Here is a 21,755-nt window from a genome sequence, read left to right on the forward strand (position 1 = left end):
GACTATGGTCAAAGTCCTGAACCCCAGGGTCTTTGTCCAAATCAGGCCACCTCTGTCAGGAGTAAGAGGAAGCGGGACAATCACTAGCAGAAGTCTTTCAGGCCAGCTCCGACCCTACTCCTGCCTCACTCATATGCCCCGCCCCTCGCGGATGTTTCCTTTCCTGCCTGACCAATCACCTGGCAATGGTTACCTCCAAGTCTTCAGGCTCAGCTGGGTCCTCCTCAGTACTGCTGCTGGCATAGCTCCTGTGAATGGCTTCACAACTACTCACAGTGCCATAACTCTTCTTATATGTCACACTTGTGCTGCTGGAGCAGTAACTCTTCTGAAAGGCCTGGCTGGAACTGGTGCTACTGTCATAGCTCTTGAGGAAGGTTTCATTGCTGGGCTGGGAGCTCACGTAACTCTTTTGATAGCCTTCGTTTTCGTCGATGGGGCTGTCGTAACTCCTGTGGAAGCTATCAGTGCTGGGGGCCTTGCTGCCCGAGTTCTTCCTGCAGTACTCAAGACTCATTTTTAGGGTGGGGGAGCGAGTCTGGAGCAGCTGCATCTCTTCCATGCAGAGCTGTAGCTCAGCCTGCAGCCTCTTCCGCTCCTCCAAGAGCCGCCCATGCTCCTGCTGCAGTACCTCCTGCTGCCTCTGACTGGTGTCATACAGCACCTGCAGAGCCTGCAGCTGGTCCATAAGCACCTTGAACTGGGGGTGGGGGAGGAGGCAGGGGGAGCAGGAGATATCACCATTACTCTGCGATATTGGTCCTTTTAGCTGCCCCTCTCCTCACTCGGCAGATGTGAGTGCTTACCTGATAGAAAGGTTTCACAAGGCCTTTGTCTTTGACTTAACCTACAGGAGACTGGTATATGTCAGCTTTCTGCTCCTTTGAAAAAAATCTCCCCAGGGCAGATACTAAGTGATTTTAGGGCTTCTGTTCTGTTGGTTTCTGTACCCTGGCCTAACGTTCTCCTTGAAGCGGTGTAGGTGGGTCTCACGAGCACCCTGGCTTCCTACCACACTGGTGATTTAAGTCAAGTCCTGGCCTTTGTGCTCAGACCTCTCCACCATCTCTCACGGTAAAATCAGCCCAGCTGCAAATGTGCGACTCTGAATTCTCTTCTTAGAAGACGCAGGCTTGGAATCAAAGTCTTGCTCCTCACTAGCCCCTGTACCCTCTGCCTGGAAGTATGTTTTCTATACCTCAAGTACATATTCAGCACTAGATATAGTCAATCAAGGGAATGGTTTATACATGATTTCCCAGTCTCTGACACCTCTGGATGATCAAGAAGTCCACAGTTTGGACTTCCTACATTTCCTGTTTGGACTTCCTACATTTCCTGATTCTCCTTGTTCGTGGCAATATAAAAACTGGCAGTTTCCGCTCGAATTGAAACTGTCTACCTGCTTTTGCTTTCACTGAGACCTTGGACCAAATTTACTGCCCAACTCTTAACAGATTTGTATAGATTCCTGCCCATCTGACCTCACAGGCATGGCCACCTGACAGTGTTTGAGAAACAAGGATTTTTCTATTTAGTCCCTGTAAGCTGGCTTTGCTAGCATCATCCAACATTCAATAAAATAGTATAGTCAGTGCCATAAACCTGTCTGCTGCGACTGTTTTCTGACTGGGGTCAGATTTCTTCATGGAAACTCTAAAGGTCTAACTCTGGAAATGGAGAAGTGGACTTTTCAGCCCATACAAAAAGACGACACATTTAGGGCTAATCCAAAGGAATCAAAATAAACACTGAACTGATTCCCCATATTTTGAAAATGCCATGTTGTACGGTCAGAATCCAGTGGTCAGACAGACCTCTGGGCCATCTAAATTCGGTTCTAGATGCTACCTTCACTTGAGTTTAAAAAAAAAAATCATCTGTATGCAAACACCAAACCAGAGTGTATACCTCTGGTGAGACACTCAGGGGTCTAAGGACTGGAGACCATTGAAGACCCTGGATTCAGTCTCATCCTGTTTCCTGTCCAAACAGGCCTTCCTGACTCAATGCTCCCACAGAGCCCTTTCCCTGCCACTCAGGTGTACTCACAAGAACCATATCCCTTCCTTCTGCTGTGGTTACCTTATTCTCACAACTGGAGGACTTAGGCCCTTTCGCATCTTGAGGGTTCGCCAACACTTCCTGGAAATTAGACTCTTTGAAACCTCGAAGATGTTTGTGTGCCTCTAACTGTTCCTTTAATAGACACTCTTGGTTTTGTATCAGTTTTCTCTGCTGGTCCTGCATGTTTTGGTAGAGCAGCTGCATTTCACACAGGTCTTGCAACTTTGAAAGTAGCTCCTGACTCTGAGTAGGGAAGAGGAAGGAAACGTGATGATTAAGGGGAAAATGCCCTCCTCGGCCCCAGCCCTGCTGGGCTCTGGCTCTTCACTGCTTCACATGGCCCTTTGGGGGAAAGGGGTTCTTTCCATGGGATTTTGCTAATTGGAAAAAAAAAAAAAAATCCAATGTGTGGATATTTTGCAGTTCACAAAGTGATTTCAGGAACACTTCCTCCAGATGGACTAAATATCTAAATATATAATGCTGCACAGATTTCCGAATATAAAATGTATTTTAAAGTTTAAAGCCTTTATGAAGAAAAACCCAAATCAGCTCTGTGGGGAGAATGGTAAGAAAGGAAAATGCTCACTTTCCTCCTTTTATTTTCCCCATGGACAGCTATACCTGGAAGCTTCTCAAAGCAGCCTACCCCTGATCAATGGTCTCACCCTGGCAATGTACCTTCTGCAAGATGCCACATTTGGGCTGTGGGAATGTGAGCCTATGCAGCTCCTCCTGCAGCTGGCCCTGCTCCTCCTGCAGCCTCCTCTGATCCTCCAGGAGCTCACACTGCTCCATCTGCAGGTTCCCAATCTCCTGCTGGCTGGCTTTGAACTTGTCCTGCAACTCTGCCAGTCTGGCCAGCAGTGCGGCACACTGTAGGGAGGAGTGCAGTGTGCGGTTACAACAAGGTATTTTTAGGGGACTGGCAGAGCACTGTGGGATCCCTGCCTCCTGTGACTTTTTAGGTCCCCTCTCTTCCTCACCCAGTCACCCTGGATTGATGGCCCTGTGCAGACCAGACCTCTGCTGGGCCCCCAGGGAGTTTCGAGCACTCCATCTGTGCTCGCAGTGCCTGTTGTCAGAAGCAGTGATTTCAATGGCCTTCCCTCTGGCACACTAACCCCTCTCCCTGCAGAGAGCACCAGGTCAAGCCACCCTGTCAATTGTTTTCAGACTCCGTCTATTCACCTCATCAAATTGAAACATTTTTTAAATATTTTGTTTTCTTTACTTTTGTCCCGCATACTGGAAATTGAACCTAGGAACTAATGCTAGGCCAGGGCTCTGCCACGGAGCTACGTCCCTAGTCTTAATCATATTGTAAAACCTTTAGTAAAATACGAGTCATTGCTAAATTTGGGCTAGAGCTACATTAGCCCCTGACTCTCACAACCAGGTATTTTTAAGATCAAGTAAAACCTCAGCGATGTGTACACCAGCATGTCTCTCACTTCCTAAGCTACAGCACTGTAAAATGCAAGCCCTGGGACGGAATGGCAGCTAGACTTGACTTTCCCAATCTTCTCTATCATAAAGGCCTTCCCCTAGGGACACAGTCTACTTCTGGGAGAGGCAGGAGCCAGAGCACCAATGTGACCAGCCTCACCATCTCCCAAGACTCTGACAGAGCTCCACAGGGTAAATGACAATGGCTGACTGACATCTTATACCACAGAGAAAGGGAACAAACCATTGCTTGAATTATTTTCAGAATACAGAAACATCGTCCTGTGTCAAGCTGGGTGTGGTAGTACATGCTTGTGATCTGAGCAACAGAGGCGGAAGTGCGAGGATCTCCACAGTACAAGGTAACCTAGTCTCACACTAAGACTCTCAACACTCCTCTCCAAAAAACAAAACAAACAAAAAAACCAAACCAGAACAGCATTTTGTTTAATTTGAAGAAAAATTCAAGATTTGACAATTTACTTCAAGTCTGACCACATCCTAAAAGACCACTGGTTCCTCTAATATTCAAACCACATTCTGGGTACAGACCATACCCTTAAAATCACTTGCAACCTGTCTCAGAAACCTGGCTTTGTTCTTTTTAGTTTAGTGTATGTACCTCCCTTCAAATGATGAGACATCAATACAGTTACAACACCAATGCAGAAACGCATATATACATGTGCTCATGAAAGGTATGATGTTCATACTGACTGAGATCAAACGTATTGATGTACTAAGCTATGGGTATTTTTTTAAAGATATATTTATTTATTTTATGTACGTGAGTACACTATAGCTGTCCTCAGATACACCAGAAGAGGGCACAGATCCCATTACAGACGGTTGTGAGCCACCATGTGGTTGCTGGGAATTGAACCCAGGACCTCTGCAAGAGCAGCCAGTGCTCTTAACCGCTGAGCCATCTCTCCAGCTCCCCTAAGCTATGGTTCCTATTCAAGTCAAGTTTAAGATGAACTGTTCTAAGGCCAGTAGACATGGCCTTTGTCTTCTGCCTTTAGTTGGGTGACCTCATCTCTTGTCTGTTTCTCCTCTCTCCCAAGCTGGTGCTAGAAGCACTTAGCAGTCTGACACACAGTTACCTTGTTGGAGCAGTTTCCATTGTCTTCACAGATGGACTGGCTGGACTTGAGCTCTGTGAGCTCCTGCTGGCAGAGCAGGAAGTCCTGCTCCAGCTGGTCATACATGTGCTTCTGCCGCTCCAGCTCATCCTTGCTGAACTGATACAGTCCCTTCATCTCCTGAAGCTGGATGTGTATCCCTGAATTCTGGGTAGGGAAGGCAGAGCCATCATCCCATGTACAACCACTGCCTCACTCTGGACCTCTCCACCCCTGACTTCATCCCAGCCAGGGAGGACCCAACAGACCTATCCTTAACAGGCTCGACACCCTGACCTTGTGAGGCTTCCTCCTTCTGTAGACTGAGTTTCTGGTTTAAAATAAAAGGAAACTGTGCATATCTCAAAAGCAGCTATTTCTACATGTCCTGGGCCCACAGAACTGCAGCAGTCTCATGCTTTACCTCACAGAAGAGCCTGCCTGGCTATGTGCTCCTGGCCTTCCTTTTACCTTCTCATTTTTCTCCTGCAAGCAGTCCACCATGCCTCGCAGACGATGCACCTCTGACTCGTGACACCGCAGCTTGTCGTGCAGGTGATGCTGGGCTTCCAGAAGCTGCTCCTTCTCATTCACGCTGCACTGGTGCTGGGCCTGCAGTTTCTGGAGCCGGTACATTAAGTCCTGCACGCAGGGGGCTCTAGGTAGTGGTGCTGGGTTTTATGACCCTGCTCTTCTCCTGACCATTGACCACCTGAGAATCTACCTCCTCCTTTCAGTTGCCATTTGTCCGCCCACGTACGCAGAACTTGAAGAACATATCTTCTTGGCTTGCTTGTTCATAAACAAATGTAATGTAATCTCATGAAACCCCGTCTACGTAGCTGGCACTGGCCTTGAACTCCTGATTTCTCTGCTTCTATCTTCCCAGTTCTGTCATAACAGATAAGTTCTACCACACTAGATCAAACAACAGTTGTCTCCTTCTGTTTTGTTTCAGTGCGAGGGATTGCACCTAAGACCTCATGCGTGCTATGCAGGCAGTCTAGCAAAAGCCATACCCCACGCTCTGAAGTAATCACTATTCACACTCCCCTGGAACCTCCGTCCGGTGCTGCTGGCCCCTCCACTGCCCCTTTATCTTTGGCACTGTTACCTTCTCACTCTGGCTCTCTACAGGCGTGCATCTGGCGAGTCTGAGCTGCTGGAGCTCAGTCTGAAGCTGCATCTGCACCTTCAGAAGCTCACTGTGTTCATCCTGGCTAGCATCATACTTTTGCTGTAGGGCACAGAGCCTGCTCTTCAGTTCCTCATTCTGCAGTAGGGAGGGTGTGGGTAGAGTGGTTACTCTCAAGAATCAGCAGGGCCCTAGGCAGGCCTCTGCGATACTTTTCTGATGCAGAGACATTGAGAAGAAGCTCTCTGGATCTATGGCTGGGTTTCTTCAGAGATCAAGACACTCAACAGTGACACCTTTCTATATGCCATCCTATGTGGCTTCTATATGCAGGGGCTTTGGGTCGTGCTGTTGGGTCTGGTCATAGGGTGAGAGTCAACAGAGTCAGCCTCACTCCTGGTGTCCAGCCTCCCTGGGGGCAGCGACTGAGCCTTACCGTCCTTCCCCTGGCAGTGTTTACCTGGGTGCTGTGGGAGGTCTGAAACCGGAGCACCTCATTCTGGGCGCACTTGAGCTCCCTCTGCAGTCGCTTCTGCTCCTCCTCACTGGCTCTGCGGTGATGCTGTAGCTCTTCCAGCTCACAACACAAGTTCTTACACTGTGGGGGAAATGGAAGGAGGCTGATTTGTAGTAGAACACACACACACACACACACACACACACACTGTCATTCCTTTGATCAGAATATAGTCAGGTGTCACATAACAATAGACTCGTGCTGAGAAATTGGTCATTATACTCCTGAGTTACTGTGTGACCATTAGAGAGCACACTTGCACAGACTTAGGTCAGCATGGCACGTGTGTTTGTGACTGTTTTCTTGCTCCTAGGATGCTAGTGCACACCCTGACAGTGAAGTAAGCAATGAAAATGATGCCATCGTTAGAGGCAACGAATACGAGGTATTTGAAGATGCTGTCAGTACAACATGGCATCCTGGTCTTTTTGTTTGTTTCTGTCGTTGTTTTCTCAGACAGCGTTTCTCTGTGCAGTCCTGGACATCCTGGAACTTCATCAGCCTGGCCTCAAACTCAGAGTTCTGCCTGCCTCTCAAGTGCTGGAATTAAAGGTGCGAGCCACCACTGCCCTTCTAGCACCTGCTTTATAATGCACACTTTTTTAAAATAACAGTAAAGCACAATGTGGTGGAAACAAAACACTGGCCCTCTCTGAGTCACTGTGCTGTCACAGCACTGTGTCATGCCCTCACACATCTGGCAGCTCCTGTGCACGAGCCCCACCACACACATGTTCAATACCACGCCGCACTACAACATCACTAGGGTAAGAGTTTTCAGCATCCACATGATTCCATGGGACCACTACCAAACATCTGGTCGTTTTTTGGTTGAAATGTCATCCCGACAGGTGACTATACTTCTTCCAGTCAGGCAAGGCCCCGGGACAGCACGCCGTGTAGTGCGGGACTCCTGTTCACTCTGTCCCTACTACAGGCCAGGGAAAGGCGCGCGAGATGGAGGCAGCAGCCTGCCACTCCAGGCCCTGTCACCCACCTTGTCTTGCATGTCCTGCATCTGATTCTCAGCTCCCAGCAGCTGCTGGCGCAGAAGGTGCATCACAGGGTCAGGCTCTGGGAAATCCAGTTCTGAAGTCTGAGACTCTGAGGACACCACACTCCTCAGCATGTGAGACTCCAGCCATCGCTCCGTTGCTCTCCGTGTCCTGAAATCCAGAACCCAGGGCTGTGTTGGAGGAGCTCTGCCTGGTATCACCGATCAATCCTCTCAGGCCCAGTGCTTCCAGTTAGGCCAAAGTACTAAAGAGTACTGTTGTGCGCCCCTTCTCAGATGAACACGTTTAGGAGATTACACAGAGCCTCCAGCATGTTGCCGAGTGGGCATTCTAACTTTGGAGCAGCCTATGATGTTCTGGAGGCTCTGTGCCAGCAGTTCTCAGCCTGCAGGTCACGACCCCTTTGCGGGCCACATCAGACATCCTGCCTATCAGACATTTGCAGTTCATAACAGCAGCAAAATTACAGCAGTAATTTTGTAGCAGCAAGATAACTTATGGTTGTCGGTCACCACAACTTGAGGAGCTGTGTTAAAGGGCCACAGCCTTAGGAATGCTGTTCTGTGTCACTATACTGATCACATCTGTGTGGATGACAAAGGGGTCTCATCTGATCTAGTATAAAGCAGAGCTAACTAGACTCTAATGCCAAGAATAGAGGAAGCTGCATTTATAGCTCACTGAACTATAGTTCTGACAGTTTGTAGGCATCCTGAGCCTGCTCCTAGGTGGTCTCCATACCTCCTAAGAAATGACTACATAGAATACAATACATAGAAATGGCTGCTTTCCAGGAACGGAGAACTACTCAGGATCCTGGCTGTACCTATCGCTCTCCAGCTCAGCCAGCTGCCCCGTGAGGCTGCTGTTGCTCTCCCTCAAGGCCTGGTATTCCTCGTTCAGAAAGTGGTAGCGCTCGCGAAGTTGTTGTAGTTCGTCTGCAGAAGGAAAGCAGAGAGAGATGACATGAGAGAGATGAGGGCCTCCTCAGTGGACAGGAGCACTGATGACCAAGCTCAAGGTGTCCTGAACGGAAACTCAACAGCAAAGGGCTATATAGCTTCTCAAAAAGAGAGAAACTGAGGCATAGAATACATACCCAGCATATTCATCCTTGAAGCTCCAACTGAAATATCATCTTGTGCATTTAGGAGCTCTTGAAGATTTTATAAGTTGAATTTATTGTATTTAAGTTTCTACTTAACTGTTTATAGTCACCTCCTCATTATCTTTCTTTCTCTTTTTTTTTTTGAGACAAGGCCCTGGGTAGCCTAGGTTGGTCTCTGACTTTAAACTTCAGATCTTCCTGCTTCCACCTCCTGAGTGCCTGTCTTTTTATACAGTACTGGGGATTTATGCAGTATAGAGCTCCGTGCGAGTTAGGCAAGCACTCCAGCAACTGAGGCACAACCATAGCTCCCATGACACTTTTAGTACAAAGTCCTGCCAGATGTGAACTGCCACCTTCTACATTCCAGATGCACCTTTTTGTTTGTTGGTTGGTTGGTTGGTTGGTTGGTGGGGAGGAATGGTGCTTGGGATAAAACCTAGGGCCTTCTTTACCATGCATACCAGCAGCCTGCTACCCCCAAGTCATAATCATTTCCCTTCATCTGCTGACAGAAAAGCCCCTCCCAATCTACAATGCTTGTCTTCCCCAAGCATTAGAAGAGAGAAGAGGTTGTTTAAAATTCCGCAGTTGCTACAAATACCCACGCTTTATATCTTTATGAACAAGAACCAACAGGGCTGGAGAGATGGCTCAGTCTTTAAGTGAGCTGATACTTTTCTACAAGAGCAAAATCAGTTTCCAGCACCCATGTTACCTAGCTTATAACCACCTGTAATTTCAGCTCAGCACCTACTTCTGGACTCAGCAGTTTCACAAAGATGTGGCAGACACAGACACATATACATATAAATAAAACCAAATAAATATTTCAAGAAAAGAAATATTACTGGGGCTGGGGAAGTGGCTAAGTAGGTAAAGTGTTTGCTTGTATAAACATGAGACCTACGTTCAGATTCCCAATATTCCCCATTAACAACCCAACACTGAGACTGGTAGATCCTGGGGGCTCCCCTCCACAGTGAGTCAGTCTAGCCAAGGGGCTGAACTGCAGGTTCCGACAGACCCTGCCTCAAATGGTGAACACTGACAGGGGCAACCCCTGGCTTCTACAGTGCGTGCTTCCCCACCCCAACACACACACAGCACACACTCACACACTCACACAAAGAATCAGCACTTAGAACACTAATTCTACTGACACTTAAGATGCACTAACTGGCCTTAATTATACTATATGATATTTTACTTGTAAGAAAATTCAACACCTCTGAACACCACTTTTAATGTTTCTTCTTTAGTCCAATCAGAAGTTCTTAGACAGGTCCAGGCATGGTGGCACAAGCTTAAATCCCAGCATCTGGGAGGCAGGGAGGCAGAGAGAGAGGCAGAGAGGCAGAGAGGCAGAGGGAGAGAGAGAGAGAGAGAGGCAGAGAGGCAGAGGGAGAGAGAGAGAGAGAGGCAGAGAGGCAGAGGGAGAGAGAGAGAGAGAGAGAGAGAGAGAGAGAGAGAGAGAGGCAAAGAGAGAGGCAGAGAGAGAAAGAGAGAGAGGCAGAGAGAAGCAGAGAGGCAGAGAGAGAGAGAGAGAGAGGCAGAGGCAAAGACAGAAGCAGAGACAGACAGACCTCTGTGAGTTTAAGGCCAGCCTGGTCTACACAACAGATTCTAGGACAGTCAGGGCTATGTAAAGACCTGTCTTAAAAATAAGTAAGTAAATAAGTAAATAAATAAGTAAGTAAATAAATAAATAAATAGACTCCTGAAGATTGCCGTGGGAAGTAAGAAAAACTTTAATGAGAATTGTATATGAAGACGTCATGGTTTTGACCTTCATTTAATCCTTGAAATAGCCTTGCATAAGATCTACTGCTTAAATAAACCTTGATTTTAGTATAGTTTTAGACTAACAAAACAAACGAAGCCAGTCCAAAGTTCGCTGGGAGAATTCTCATCTATGTTCCTCAGCTGTAAGGCATTTTAGATTTCCAGTGCCCACTTGCCATGGCTAAGGAACCAATAACCATCCATTCTAATTAACTCCACATAGCACTCAGGGTTCTCTGTGTTTTCCTTAGCCACCCCCACCTTGTCCCAGTGTCCCATCCTGCTGTAAGACTTTATTAACCAAGTGGGGTTCATCTATCAGATATAGAAATGAGGCTTGGAGAGAGACAGTAACTGACTGAGTTAATCCTTCTACCCCAACTAGAGCTGGACTTTTGATTCAGGTTAGGTTAGCTCTAGCTGCACCCTTCCCCTGAGCTGGACTTTTGATTCAGGTTAGGTTAGCTCTAGCTGCACCCTTCCCCTGAGCTAGACTTTTGATTCGGGTTAGGTTAGCTCTAGCTGCACCCTTCCCCTGAGCTGGACTTTTGATTCAGGTTAGGTTAGCTCTAGCTGCACCCTTCCCCTGAGCTGGACTTTTGATTCAGGTTAGGTTAACTCTAGCTGCACCCTTCCCCTGAGCTTCGTTCCTCTCCTAGCCCCACCAGCCAAGGGCAACTCTTTCTGAAAGGCTTAATACAGCTGGGGAGATTGAAATTCTTTGATTTCCTTGTTGACTGTCTCTGCTTGACCTGTCCAAATATAGGGCCTCCATTGTACTCAGATCATAAATCTAGGCTAGTATAAAGACAAACCCTCTGATGTCATGAATCCTAGCAACTAGCTGGGAGACAGTCGGAAATGGGGATCCAAGCTTGAGTACCACATGCATTACTAGAAATAACCTTTTTTCCTCTCCAGCTGTCTTGTGCTCCGATTTGTTGCCTTCCAAAGCTTCCACTCAGGAGGGCTAAATGAAGCCAAGAATTAGCTTTCTGAATCTTAGAGGCAGTGCTAGAGGCCTAAGCATTCAGGCAAAGAGCCATGATACCACAGCAGCAGGAAGGGTTTCCTACGGGGACAGGTCCTTTCGTATCTACCCCAGACCTGGACACTTTCCCAGAGAGGACTTTCCCATGCTCAAACCAACGAGTGCCCAACAGCTCTCTGCTAAGAATCTCTAGGGCCCATCTCTAATTCTTACACCACCATGGTCTGGTTATGTAACAGCTGAGTTTTTCTCTCCAGTCTCAAAGCAAACACGGGGGATTTTGTTCTAGAGGTCTCTAATGCACAATCTAACACCACTCCCACCACACACATGTCCTCTCCTCTGCTCATCTGTGTGGACAGACCAGAAAGTTTCATACCTTGCAACCCAGAGAAGTCTGAAATACTTAAATCAGATGGTTCAGAAGTCTTCAATTCCATCTCTGCACGCAGCGAGGCGATTTCCATCTCATAATCCCCTCGGATGCGCTCCATGTCTTCGAGTTCATTCTGCAGGCGGCAGAGATCATCCTGCAAGGACGCAATGTCACTCTCATGTTCAGTTGCAGAATCTGCTGCAGCTTGCCGTAGATTCTGGATCTCTGCCTGGGCCAAATGCAACTCCTGCTCTATTTCTTTAAGTTCACTTTCTTTCTCATGCTCTAACAGGGAAATCTCCTCCCGTAGGTGTTGCAGCTCACCTGAAAAAAACAAAAGAACAACAAAGGTTGGTGGTCACGAAGTGAGTGAAGCTGAGCATAGTCTGGAAACAGCACTCACGAGTCTTACCTCTTGTCTGGAAACCACTGACAACCTCGTCTTTACTCTACTAGAGAAGTAAAGCATCATATGGGGCAGAATGAAAGGATGCCTAAGGGGAGCAGAGAGGAACTGTGTGTGATAAAATATGGTGGGTAGGCAGATGCTGAGGCCTTGTTCATCACTAGTGCACGGGCTAGTATAAACAAAAAGGATGAAATGCTCTGAGAACAAAGACCAGTGACATATGCATGGGAATGTTATAAGGAAACCAACTGCTTTGTATGCTAATCTAAAAACAAAACAAAAACAAAAACAAAAACAGAAAAAGTATTAAGTATGCCTAAAAAAAGATCACAATTAAGAACCAAACACACTAGGTGTGGTGAGTCACACCTGTCCTTCCAAAACTTGAGAGGTGGAAGCCGAAAGATCAGAAATTCAAGGTCCTTCTCAGCTATCTTGTGAATCTGTGTCCAGCCTGGGCTAGATATCTACCTCAGTAAAATGAAACAAAACACCTAATAGGTAGTATTTTATCAGTGTCCTAAGTTTTTCTAAAAACTCCACGGGTAAAATGATTTCCAGAGTATTTTCACTTATCCTTCCTGGAATTTAGGAAATACGAGACCTCAGAGGCTCCCCTTTGCCCTAAACTTCCTGTAAGTGCAGGATGCAAAACAGCACACATTTAGAATTCAAGGTCAAATTAAAAAAGAAGGTCATCACAAAATAATAAACATAGAATAATAACCTATATGGTGACTGGCAGCATCAACTGTTTGAATCATGATACAGTTCACCGAGTGGGCTTAAGTAGAAGCCAGTGTCCGTGACAACCTTAAACCTCCAAAAACATTAAGTCAAAAGAAACCTCTTTACTAACTAGAAAAATATGAAAGTGTTTCTACAATATATTAGGTAGAAGGAGAAACAAGTTAGATACTGTACAGCACAAATGCTTAAAGATACAGAAAAACAGTTTAAGAGCTATGTTCCAAACCACAAAGAGTCGTCCTGTGAAGGCTGAGAAAAGGGCTTAGTTGGTGAGGTGCTAGCCATCCAAGCACTGAGGGCCCGAGTCAGATCCCTGGCATCTACATAAAACCCAGACATGGTGGCATGAGTCAGAAACCCTAACCCTAGGGACTGCAGAGTGTGTGCAGGAGGCAGAGACGGGTCACTGGAGTTTACTGGCTTGCCAGTTTGGCTGAACCAGGGAGCTCTTGGTTTAGTGAGAAACTCTGTCTCAAAACACAAGTGGGAGACTGAGGAAGACACCCCTGTCTCCACACTCACACAGTCACAGAGGACACACTTCAGAGAAGTGGGGTGACACTGCAGGAGTTTTCATCCCCATCTTGTACTGCTGATGCTTGATTTTCACACATCTCTACACTTTAGATATGGATTATGCTTTTATTTTAATTCGCAAAACAAATGTGGATCACCTGAGGTTGTTTTAGTTTGTTTCGTTTCTCTTCTGGTTTTTTGTAATAGATCTCTCTGTGTAGCCCTGGCTGTCCTGGAACTCAAGAGATCCACCTGCCTCCACTGCCCAACTGCTGGGATTAAAGTCATGGCCACCAACACACAAGCCTTATTGTTTTTAAGACAGTGTCGTATTCTGCAGCACAGGCTGGTCTCGAACGCAGCCTCCCAAGTGATGAGATTACAGACATGAGTCACCACATCTAGTTTCGAATCTCAGATTTCTGGATGCACGCACCCATTCGGAATGGGTGAAAATAACTCAAAAGTGGAGCGTTAAATTTTGGATTTCAGTAGAAATTCAGAAGTGTGGGCAGGACTAAGGGATGAACCAGAACTGGAATTTGAAAGGTATGTTTAGTAGCTAGCACACATGGGTTCAACTTTTAGTAAAGGAATTTAAACCAAACCCCAGCTAAATAAGTGTTTACAGTATTCATGTAGGAGGGACGGGCTTATTCACTCAATGTTTACTGTTTCTCTTCTATGCAAATTACACGTTAAGAGCACAGGAGTGTTCTACTAGTCAAATTTAAGGGCATCATTGTACATGTCTGTAGTCCTAGCACTCTAGAGGCCGAGGCAGGAGAATTGCTTGAGGCTAGGAGTTTGAGACCAGCTGTATGGGAGGGAGGGAAGGAGAAAGAAGCACCGATTTGGAATATGTAGCCAATCTCGATAAGCGGAAGGGCACTTCAGGAAGAGGTCTCTATGCCTTCAGCAGTATGTGTGCACTAGGTAGCGTAATCTCCTGAATTTTGGTTTAAATTCCTTTACTAAAAGTTAAACCCAGAATCTCGTGTGTACTAGCTACTGAGCTACATCCCCATGCCCTGACTTTCTATTTGAAAGGAAGTAAATAAAGCCAGCATGTTCCCCGATTTCATGAAGTTCACGACTAAGAGGTCGGGTGACCAACTGAAACACCCCACAACACAAATATACTCCACAGTACAAGAGTTGACAAGGTGGAATCTAGATCCTCAGTTCAGTTTAGTTGAAGGGAGAGGCATGAGGTCAACTGGTCAGTATGATGAAGACTCCAGGCCTGGGCATTCTAGGGGCGCACACCTCCATCTCCCTAGCACACCCTCAAACCTCACTGGGTAGCTGTTTGGGACCTGGTTCTGTAAAGTGCCTTCTCGGATCATGGGAGTTGGGGTAGTGATGGGTGGAGAGGGGCCAAGCCCGTCTTGGAAGCTGAATGGGACAGCCCAGCCAGGAGTTGGAAAGGCAGGGACCAGGTTCCAAAGAGCTGGCGCCGGTTGACTGCCCGCTGGGGACTTGGGGGGTGGGGCAGGATTCGGGAGAACAGGCAGAGGCGACAATTCGCTTACTGGTTATGGCCTGCATCTCGGCGGCCCCCCACAAGCGGTCTCCTAGAGGGGGGGCTCCCGCCTCCCGGCCGGTGCCGCCCCGGGGGGGCTTTGGCGGCCGGAACCGCCTCTGAACACTAGGTACCTCTGAGGCCGCGAGCGCCCCCACTCGGCGGAAACGGGCAACGCGCGTGCGCAAGGACCCGTCTCCAGTTCCCTCTGCGGGGCGGGGCTTGCCGTGGGTTTGAGGCCAGCAGACCCCTCACCTGGCTGGGAACCCTTGAACTCTAGGACAACTCTATCTCCCTTGGCTCTTTCAGATTTTCAGACTTCTCCATACTGGAAAGAGAAGAAGAATGCTCTTTTCCAAGCAAGACTAATACTTGGCTCGACACAACTGGACCTTTTTCTTCATCACAAAAACAAGATCAAGGGTTCCTTATCTTAAAAAAAAAATCAAACCCTTTCCCAGGATCTCACCTGGCCTTCCCTTATTTCTCCTTAAAATGGCTATCACCATTTAATCTCAGTTTGTTCTCCATTTTCCCTGTAGTCCCAATCCATTCTGCGATGTCTCCTGGTCCTCCATCTTGCCAAACCCAGCAGCCCTCACTAGCCTTCACAGCTTTCTACCTAGTGGACCATCATTTCCCTGGAGCACTTTTTGCTCTTAGCTGTCAGGGCAGAATGGATTTAGGTGTTCCTTCTATCACGTTTCTTTGGCCATTCCTCCGATCTTGGGCATCTGATTAGGAGAGTCTCTATGGACCCTTTCTCTCTCCTCTGGTATCTCTTGGTGTGACTGAATGTCCATCACCCATAGATTACAATGTCTGCATGTTAACAATCACCAAAGCTCATTTCCAGTGCTCTTTCCTCCCCCAGTTCTAGATCATACATCCAAATGGCTCCTTCACAGACTCACTTGGACATCAAACCCATGCAGCCGAAACCTCTGAAATGGCTTCTCTAGTTCCCAAGCAAACTTCTTGCCGAGCTTCCCCATGAGTTTGATATGAGTATTTACTCCGTTTCTCCTGGCAACGTATGAAGACTCCACCTTCAAAATACATTCCCAACCGTCTCCATTTCTACTGTCGCAATTCAAGAAAACAGTCAGTTAAATGGACCTACTTCCTCCTGGATTCTAAAGTGCTCTTTTGAAAAGGTAAAGCAAAGGTTAAGGGATGTTACTCTGTGGTCAGCACCTGGAAAAGGCCTTGGATTAAACCCCCATCATGGGAGGAAAAAGGCAAAGAGCTAACTAAAAATGTAAAATGTACCAGCCACTCCAGCCTTAGGAAATACCTCTTATAGCATCTACGATGAAAGCCACCTCTGTCAGCTGGAAGGCCCACCTACTCTAACCAGAGCTCTGCCTTCACTTTCTCCTACACGGGCCCTTCGCACGGGCTTTGCAGTGGCCCGGGTTCAGTCCCCAATACATGAAGCTCATTCTCATCTCTGAAGCTCGCTGTTGCCGCTCCTCGTTTAGTCGGTTCTTCCATCCGATTCTGAACGGTGAGCTGCTTCCTGTTACACGACAGAAGCACCACCTTCTTGAGGACTTTTCATAACCTATCCAACTCCTACCTCATCCTTATCCATGTGTCTGTCCTGGGACAAGAAGTGAGGTGCATATACTTACACACCAAAGCAGACTGGCCTCCAGTCCTCCCAGCATCCCCCAGTCCCTACCAGGCATACCCTGGCCCCAACCCTGAACGTTCCAGCCCAAGGGGCTCCTCTCTATATATTCCAGACATTTTGGTCTCCCTTTCTCTCTCTTCTCTCTTTGCACATTTCCTTTCTTCCTCTTTCCCCTCCCTTCCCATGGTGACTCCCCCAGCCTCAGACCTTGGGGTCAGTGAACTCGCCTGAAAGCAGCTTCTCAATAGACCTGCATTTAATCTAATCTAATCTGGCTTGAATTGGCTCATTTTATTGGCAGAAAAACAACTTATCAGTATCACATATTTATATCGAACATTATATTCACACCTGTGTTGCCTTTATTACCACCTGAACTTTGTATTCTGCTTCTCTTTAGAATTCATTTATTTTTAATGACATGGGGTCTCACAAAACCTAGATAGCCTTGAACTCACCATGTAGCCAAGGCTGGCATCAAATTCCTGATTTTCCTGCCCTCATACTAGGAACTGCCTGTGCCACCCTGCCCAGCTGTGGAATCTTCTCTTTAGGAATTTGGACACACACACGTGCGCACACACACACACACACACACACACACACACACACACACACACACGCACACATGCTCGTGCACACACACACGCTCGCGCACACACACCCGTGTGCTCGCACACACACGAGTGCACACCAGTGCTGTGTCAGACATTTCTCTTCCTGCACCTCCCTATGCTTACTTCCTGCACTCTTCTCCTCTGTTCCTCCTCTTATATGTTTTGTTCACTCGCTTGCTCTCTCCAGGACAGCAAAGGCTCTTCCAGACCTTCCCCCCTCCATTTATACTTTGCATTTGGCTTGATCTCAGCTCTCCCTACAGAGTCCCTGCTGTTTTCTAGGGCAGATCCTCAAAACCTTCCGGAAGCCCACAGAACTAACAAAAGCTCCCTCTTTATTTGGTAGCGCAGTGGAATATGGGACGCTTGCCTCACTGCTTCCTAAGACAAAAGGATCTAGACTGAAATAAAGGAGTTGGGGACCACAAACTTAGGTTCTTATCTCTTTCCTTCAAAGACACTGAAGTGTCCTCCAGTGGGTCCCTATGGTGCCCTTGGAAGGACCAGAGAGAAATACAGTCTAGAACTCAACCTTGATCATACACAGGGATGTGGGTGAAGGGAGAGGCTGGGGCGGGGGGGCGGAGAAAAGGAAAGGATGAACCTGGGGGGAGGCAGAGAGACAGAGAGACAGAGACAGAAGGTCAGGATTGCCATGTAGACAGGTAAAAATGGGAAATTAGGAGAGGACAGAGGGCAAGGGGAAGAGTAGGGGTGAGGAAAGAAAGGAGAGAAGCAGGGTTCTGTGTTGGGTTTGATTAGGGGGTCACTTCCCCACCTGAGGGCAGTTACCTTGGAGCTGCTGAATCTGTTTGGTGAACACTTCTGCTTGCTGGGCACTGGCCAGCCGCTCATCCTCCAGGAGCCCTGAAGTGAGAGGAACACGTGGTTTGGAACCGGGGAAGCACAGAGCCTTTGGGCCCGAGCCCCGGGCCCTGTCACTGGCGCTCACCCTGCAGCTCCAGGGAGTCGTCCTCATGCTGTCCCGCCAGCTCTCGGGTCTCCTCCAGCTCTGCCACCAGCTGGAGCACCTGAGCCCGCAGCTCCTCGAGCTCCGTCTCCGTGAGGCTCAGGCCCCGATGCTTGCCCACCGACAGGGAGCCCAAACTGCCTCCTTTCTGCACTTGATCTTCTTCTTCAACCTCTTCCTTTTCCTCCTCTTCTTCCTCCTCATATAGAGCTGGAAGTAACACCTCCCCTAGGAGAGACAAGTATCGCACCACACTGTCAGTGTCTGTTCCAGAATCCTGCACCTTACTACCCCAGGGCCAGGACAGCAGAATACCGCCACCTGGTGTTCTCCAAGGTCACCCTGGGTGGGACTTAACTCACGGTCAGGCCCTGGTGGGTCAAATTTGGATGCAGCTCTCTGGCTTCCAAACGCCTAATATTGAATATCTCCTGCCTTTACAGTAGCCTCGGGCTTGCTCACCTACAAGCTTGCATGAGGACACCTGGCACTGGCAGACTGAACTCTGGGTAGCGGGAGCAGGAGTTAAGAAAGGATTCAGACATTCAGACACCATCTGTTTACTTAGGCCAAATGGAGCAAGCTTGGGGGAAAAAAGTCTAGGTGGCTGGGTCTGTAGGTAGAAAAGGAAATATTTGGGTGGAAATGACTTGGAGTTGTTTACTGCATCAAATATATGTTATCAAGTATCTTTTTGAAACTTTCTATGCCTGTTGTTTCCGTGTTGGGTGCCACAAGGCTCATCTCTTTCCTGCTGAGCCAAGTACTTGTCAGAGTAAGTATGAACTCCTGTATAAAAGGAAGTCGGCCATCTTAACACAGCCTTTCAAATTATGCATCTATTTATTTCATGCACACGGGTGCTTTCCTGCATGTGTCTGTCCATCCTGTGAGTGCAATGCCCTTACAGGTCAGAAGATGGCATTAGATGCTCTGTGACTAGAGTTGCAGACAGCAGTGGGCTGCAATGTGGGTACTCGGAACTGTCAACTGCTAAGTCATCTCTCCAATCCTGCTGACACATTTGAAAAGCTGATTTGGTACTTGTCCTCATGTTCAGGCTCGTGAACACTTTTTTTTTTTTAACTGCAATGCAGTTCCTGTAAATAGTAAAATCTTGTCTTGGTAGGGATTGCTTTGTTTTTAAATTCTGGATCTCTGGTCTTCCCTTTTCTAATACCAACAGCATACAGTTCATCTGAGACCCCATATGTCATCTAGTCTCTAGGGAAGGCCTGTGCTGAACTTATACAGAGGCCTGGAGACGCTTCACAAGAAGTCCTAGATAATGTGTTGGTTCCGACTGCCCTGTTACACGGAGTGCGGTTGGTTGGGAACAGGCTCCATCGAACTCTCTCCTAAGCACTTTCTTACTAAAGCTGCAAGGCTCCCACACTCAGGGTTCACAGTAGCGCATCAGAAAGACAGTTCACATGCCCATGTCCTGGCTTTTAACAATAAGAGACAGCTTGGGATCTGGGTCAGCAGGCAACGAGAAGAGCAAGCCCCCTGCCGAAAGTCAGCAGAACCTCTTTCTGTCTGGCAGCTCCCCCAGGACACACAACCTGGTTAGGGGGTGATTGCAGCCCCAAAGGGATGAGCCCAAACTTCATCAACGCCTGAGTCCCGGGGGGGGGGGGGGGGGGGGAGGCTTGGAGCTCAGCCACCTGGGAGGAGGGGCCTGAGATGAAGGGAGGGAAGGAGCGCGTCCTGGCTCAGAGCTCTGGGGTCAGGGAAGGGAGGCCGAAGTGAGTTACCGTAGGGTGATGGAAAAGCCTTTTTCAGAAAACTCACCGTCCATAGCTTGCATCCCACGGCGCTCCAGGGACCCCCAGCGTTGGCCTTTCTTCCTCTCACAACCCTCAGATACCTCGTAAGAGCCTAAAGTGGTCACTGTGGGTCCTGTGAATAGGGAGAAAGTAGGCAGTGTAGGAGGATTCGAGGGGGCTGGGACTGGGGGGAAAGAAAGGGACCTGCGTTCTTATGTGCGAGCCCCGGAATTTGTAATCACAGTAGAGAAGCCTGACTCACTCTGCCCAGCTCAGTGATTCTATTCCCCTAGCCACCTCTCATGCTCCGCCTATGGAGAGGACCCCAGCTAGGCGCTGCCCAACCTCAGCTCGTCTGTTCCAGGCTGTTCCCGGCTCCTCTCCCTCGCCCAGACAGAAGAGGGTGAGTGTTTATTAGCTTGGGAACAAGGAGAAGAGGGGTAGGCTGAAAACTAGGAAAGAAGGTTTTGGGAGGATCCTGTAAAGCAAAGCAAAGAAGGGAGGGGCGGTCGGACCAGAAGAGAAGAGACGGGGGCTCTAAACTAGGCCGTTTCTCTATCTCTCGCCTCCCCTCCCTCATCAAACCTCGTCCACCCCACCCTCTCCCGGTGGTTAAGAGCTTTGGTGAACTAGAAGGGTGCAGGCTCTAGAGACAATCCCCCCACCCTGTTCGCCTTGTGAGCTGGAAGCACTGCTAGTCTGGAGAGACTAGATGGGGAGCACTTGGGGAGTGACCGCTGGGAAGACACCCTAGGTCGAAAGATGGAGAGCGGTATCCGGTATCCGGTGGAGGCCAGGGTGGAGGAGGCCGACTCAGTACCAGGAGCACCTGCGGGTCAGAAGGAAGGAGAGCCGGGGGTGGGGGGTAAGGAGCAGAGGGAGCTGAGGGAGAGGCGGCTCTGACCTGGGCCAGGGCAGCTCCAGCCCGCGGCTCCCGCGCCGGCCCCGCCGCCTGCCTCCATGGCCGCTCCTGCCGCTGCTGCCGCCTCCTGAGCAGAAGCCGCAGCCTCCGGGCCGGGGACCCGGAGCCCGGTGCGCAGGGAGAAGAGAGGGCGGGCCGAGAGGGCGGGGCCTGGCCTGGCCACCTGACGCGTGGGCCCGCCTTCGGCCGCCCGGAAGCCCTCCCTGGTCCCCAATTCCAGACCCAGTGGGGACCCGCAAAAGAGGCTCAGAGCAAGTCGCCAGAGTGCCCCAGGCTTGCCCGAGGCTGCTTTGGGTCTGCTGCGCCTGCAAAGCGGACGTAAGCTACCGGGTCTTGAGGATGCTCCCAAGGAGTGATAGGATGGCTTGGTTCTGGCTGCAGAACCCATCCTGGGTCAGCCGCGCGTAGGGACCTCTCTACGCTGGGTTTCAGGGCCTAGTCTTGCCGGGTGATAGAAGCCGGGGAGTTGGGGAAGATTGAATGGACTGTTTCCTAAATGCGCAGACACGCTCGCACTTTCTTGGTCTCCACGCAGGGCCAGCATCTCCATCCTCTCAGTCCTCCGGGTGACCTCGCGCGCCCCAGAGCTACAGCAGGACCTGGATGTGACAACTGCTAGGCGGTACATCACTGCTTTCCCCGAATTCCAATCAAGCCAGAGCCAAGGGTCCCCCCTGGCTGTCTCCAAGTGTATCAAGACTTGCCTTCTTCCCTGTCCTGTGAGCCACGCCCTCTGTGACCTGTGCAGTGTGGGCACCAACCATGAGGCTTATTTCACCGTTTCCTCTAGTTATTTAAGAGATGAACTTGATCTTGAGGCAGATCTGGCCTCTCAGCAGGTCTCCGGTCAGAAGTGGATACGCAGGAATGTGTTCCCCGAGTTACCATCGTGGGGAGATTCCTAAGCTGGATACTCACACCAGTTCTTTCTCCTGTAGTCTCACTCCAGAAGTTTGGACATAGATTGGCTGTGTTTAACCTCCCAGGCTGCCACGCCCACGGGAAAGAAGCACTTTGCCTGCTGCACGTACTGGGCTGACCAGTAATTTCAGCCTTGGGTTGAAAGTTAC

The 21,755-nt window shown here is 48.9% G+C and overlaps 1 protein-coding gene across 17 annotated transcripts in view; it reads right to left on the reverse strand.

Annotated features, from left to right (window-relative positions):
- CCDC136 (coiled-coil domain containing 136) overlaps window positions 1-20,725 on the reverse strand; it is a gene marked incomplete at both ends in the record, with an annotated part of 29,386 nt that extends 8,661 nt beyond the window's left edge. For 5 of the 17 annotated variants that reach the window (XM_080931899.1, XM_080931895.1, XM_080931894.1 and 2 more), the window contains 14 exons: window positions 194-700; window positions 2,086-2,310; window positions 2,749-2,943; window positions 4,623-4,808; window positions 5,112-5,282; window positions 5,755-5,913; window positions 6,236-6,373; window positions 7,290-7,458; window positions 8,135-8,246; window positions 11,572-11,892; window positions 17,817-17,891; window positions 17,977-18,222; window positions 19,789-19,896; window positions 20,668-20,725. In XM_080931899.1, the coding sequence (XP_080788025.1) occupies window positions 194-700; window positions 2,086-2,310; window positions 2,749-2,943; window positions 4,623-4,808; window positions 5,112-5,282; window positions 5,755-5,913; window positions 6,236-6,373; window positions 7,290-7,458; window positions 8,135-8,246; window positions 11,572-11,892; window positions 17,817-17,891; window positions 17,977-18,222; window positions 19,789-19,896; window positions 20,668-20,725 (2,670 nt within the window). The remainder of the gene's footprint in view (window positions 1-193; window positions 701-2,085; window positions 2,311-2,748; window positions 2,944-4,622; window positions 4,809-5,111; window positions 5,283-5,754; window positions 5,914-6,235; window positions 6,374-7,289; window positions 7,459-8,134; window positions 8,247-11,571; window positions 11,893-17,816; window positions 17,892-17,976; window positions 18,223-19,788; window positions 19,897-20,667) is intronic. The other 12 variants (XM_080931900.1, XM_080931897.1, XM_080931898.1 and 9 more) reach the window with 8 other exon arrangements.
- Between the last annotated feature and the right edge of the window lie 1,030 nt (window positions 20,726-21,755).

This window comes from Micromys minutus, assembly GCF_963924665.1.
Source record: "Micromys minutus genome assembly, chromosome: 18".
NCBI classification, from domain to species: Eukaryota; Metazoa; Chordata; class Mammalia; order Rodentia; family Muridae; genus Micromys; species Micromys minutus.